The 3,370-nt window shown below is 36.2% G+C and overlaps 1 protein-coding gene across 3 annotated transcripts in view; it reads right to left on the reverse strand.

Annotated features, from left to right (window-relative positions):
- Positions 1 to 258: 258 nt before the first annotated feature.
- Positions 259 to 3,370, reverse strand: part of LOC108684403 — a 4,752-nt gene continuing 1,640 nt past the window's right edge. The window contains exons 4-12 of one of the 3 annotated variants that reach the window (XR_001931636.1): positions 3,194 to 3,328; positions 2,962 to 3,119; positions 2,556 to 2,621; positions 2,062 to 2,212; positions 1,788 to 1,988; positions 1,091 to 1,718; positions 733 to 1,009; positions 452 to 657; positions 336 to 372 (exon numbers count right to left, since the gene is read on the reverse strand). Coding sequence is in view for 2 of the 3 variants with exons in the window: in XM_018188692.1 (XP_018044181.1) it covers positions 525 to 657; positions 733 to 1,009; positions 1,091 to 1,718; positions 1,788 to 1,988; positions 2,062 to 2,212; positions 2,556 to 2,621; positions 2,962 to 3,119; positions 3,194 to 3,328 (1,749 nt within the window). In the remaining variant the exon portion in view is untranslated. Of the gene's footprint in view, positions 658 to 732; positions 1,010 to 1,090; positions 1,719 to 1,787; positions 1,989 to 2,061; positions 2,213 to 2,555; positions 2,622 to 2,961; positions 3,120 to 3,193; positions 3,329 to 3,370 lie in introns of all 3 variants that reach the window. The other 2 variants (XM_018188692.1, XM_018188693.1) reach the window with 2 other exon arrangements.

The raw sequence follows: 3,370 nt of genomic DNA on the forward strand, positions 1-3,370 counted from the left end.
TCTCAGCGACTGATGTTTCATAGTTTTACCAAATCTTAAATGTTAAAGATTTTATAGAATAAGTTCGAAAACACTCTCTTCACAAGCTGAGATATTATATAAGCGTATCCACAAAAAATGACGTTAGGCTTTGTAGTGCCCGAGAAGCTAATGAGACATTTTTAACGCAAGTTTTGAATTGACTAAAAGCTTTAACCGATTATATTTTCTAAGCATATAAATATTTCTAAGCATATAAATATTACTTTTCTAACTAATAATAACTTGATAATACCTAGTAAAACCCATAAATAATGTAGAATCTGACGATTACTTGGAAATACAACCTTTACTTTGCCCTGCTTTGTCCTATATCACATACAATAGAAAAATCTGCGACACACACAAGACAGAAACATAATATGATAATGCAGTAGCGTAACAAAAATGAGATGTATCTTAATTATGTTACCGATTTATAATCTTGAACACTTTCTATTGTTGAATCTTTGCCACTTTGTCGTGCAAATTCCTCTGCGATAAGGCTATTGTTGCTGTAATTGTTGCAACAACGGACATACTTCGACTAAGGGAGTTCCCAGAATCTCTTGGCATACTTGATTCATGTCCGGCTCCATCATGAGTGAAGAGATTTGATCCTCTGTTAGCATCTCCACGCTAATTGCAAATTTGATAAGAAAAAGAAAAATTAAGATATTGTTGATTGATGAGAATATAGCAGTATAAACTTACCTAGCTAAACTTTCGCTGTCCGACGTCTCCTCATCAGCATTGAGATAGCTCATTGTTTTTTCTAACGGACTTGGGACTTTCTTTCCTTTAACTTCCGACTTTTCAGACTTGTCAGACTTATCCTTGTCTCTCTCCGCTGTCTTTGGTTCGCTGGAACGTCGTTCCGTTAAGCTAGATATGTTTAGCATCATCATGCCGTGATTGAGTAATTCTTTAACACGCTCCCCGGTACCGCCACTCCACAACATATCGAGAGATTGTCTTCTACTTGAATTCGCTGAAATAACAATGTTAACATATAAATCTACATCTCACAATATATGAAATTTGTCAAAGATCCACACATTCATCCACTTACTGGAACTACCACCACTAGTTTCACCACCGGCTGAACTTCTAGTTATCCAATTAGCTAAGCTACCATCGAGTTTGCTTCTATTTTTTACTGACGGACTTCTCGTAACTTCGGCTTTCTTCTCTTCGCTTAAGGTAACTTCATTTACTTTCGACATTGTGGGTAAAGATTTTTGCGTTACTAATCTCCTTCGGCTAGTTTGTTCTTTCGGCGGTTCGCTGGTAGCATTAATTGTCTGAGCAAGTTCTGGACTTAGATCCATCGGTAGCGGTTTGTAGGGAATTTGATCTTCCTCATCGGAATACACGTCATTATTGTAATAAACTTCATCCGGCGAATTGTTCAGGCTAATTTCCGTCCACTCCTCTCCGTTTTGAGAATTAGTAGAATTATTCTTGCGATCGTTTACGGGCGTTTGAATTTTAACTCTCTTTTCAACCGGAGATATAATGCCCGACAAATCCGTCAGGCCTGGTGCAGAAGAACTTGTATGATTTAGAGATACGATATGTTTCGAGTCGGTCGCAGCAATGCTTCGTGGACGGTCTCGTTTTATGTATTTACGAGGTTCTGTGGATGAAAGATTCAGATTATTTAGGCCCAGGTACTCCGACGATGAATCTCTCTCGATCTGAAAAAAAAGAATTATTTATCGATTAATGAAATTAAGAAGTACGATTTGCCAGAAATGTATACTTACTCTTGTAGGCATGGGACATGGCACGTTCGGACTCATCTTATCGGGAAGGCGTAAGTATTCGTCACTAGTGTAATCCGTGCTGTCTGGAGATCCAGTTACACTGGAATCTGTTGGAGTCGCCGTATTAATTTGCGCAGCGGAGCGATCGGGCGCATCTTGTATACTCTTATCATATTCGTCTATACCATCGTATCTTCTTGTCTATTAGCAAAAGTATAATGAAAATTTTACACAGTTTGAATCACATTATATTCACACAAGTCTATATTTATACCCTGTGAATTTCGTCGCTGATCTTTTCTAAATTTCGTAATGCTTCCGCGTACGAAGCTTTTGCTTCACCAACTGATCTCTCCAGTGCACTGACTTTCATCTTTTGTTCCTCCAACATTTGATTAAAGTGCGCTTTCATCTCATAGTAAGGCCTATGTGATTATGTAATATTTCATTAAGTTAGAACTATGTAAAAATGATATGTTTTTACAATCAGCATTTGAATGTAATATAATATATTTATGCATAACAATTTGTTGCATGGCAATTTGATTAGGAAGAAGCAATTTGATAAATTTTGTGTGCAGTACATCTACCAAAAGGATCAATAAAAAAACCTAGCAAATTGTACATTCGAAATATTCTCAAAAATATAATTATAATAATTCATGCACAATCAGGATGATGATTAAAATAAATAAATGGAGTTCGAAACACACTCAAAATAAATGTCGTGTATTTAAAAAAATAAAAAAGAATATCTATCCTACTTACAACATGAGCAAGTTGTGCCTGTAGGCGATACTGTTTATCAGAAGCAAGCTGCGGCGTGCACCCATACTGCCAACATGAACATATAACCAAAACACATAAATACCATAAGTGGTCTATAGAAAACAACATAAACGTAATAATCATTCGAAAGTAATTCGATGATTATTTAAATAGAGATAAAATATGTCAATAGCAATAGGAAGAAACAATAAGAGGTTTTGTATATAAAACATTTATCGTGTTCCGATTAACTTGGTTGTATACAAGGTTTTTAGCTCTTCAAAAAGTGGTTCATATAAAAAAAATAACTATATGCGATAATTTCATGCATTATAAAAAAACCATTGGGAAGGTAGGTATACTCGAGCTCCATTAATGAGAAGAGGGCGGCAGGTTCCTTACGTACCTAGATTTAGCAATAGTACGCTTCAATTCACGCTGCAACCTTTGAACTTCGTGTTCCGCTTTGTGATATAACACAGTTGTATGCCTGTGTTCAGCTTCAGAGAGAGCTCTCTCATGCTCCGACTCATTAACTCGCGACGTAGCATGATTCAACATTTCCTATAATATATTTCATTACTTGCGTAATACCTTGCATATAATTTTTCTCAAGACTTGACCTTGAAGAGTCTTACTTGCCAAGCGTGATCAAAACATCTTCCTTCGGTCCGTAGTCCTTCCTCGGCTAAGTAAACCATTTCTTTAGCTGCCGAATGTTGACTGTTGGCTCTCTCAAATCTAATCGCAGCCTTCTGCGTTTCTTGTAATGCCTGAAATAAAAATGTTTATATATATTTATATATATATATATA

This window comes from Atta colombica, unplaced genomic scaffold (genome assembly GCF_001594045.1).
Source record: "Atta colombica isolate Treedump-2 unplaced genomic scaffold, Acol1.0 scaffold134, whole genome shotgun sequence".
NCBI lineage: Eukaryota > Metazoa > Arthropoda > Insecta > Hymenoptera > Formicidae > Atta > Atta colombica.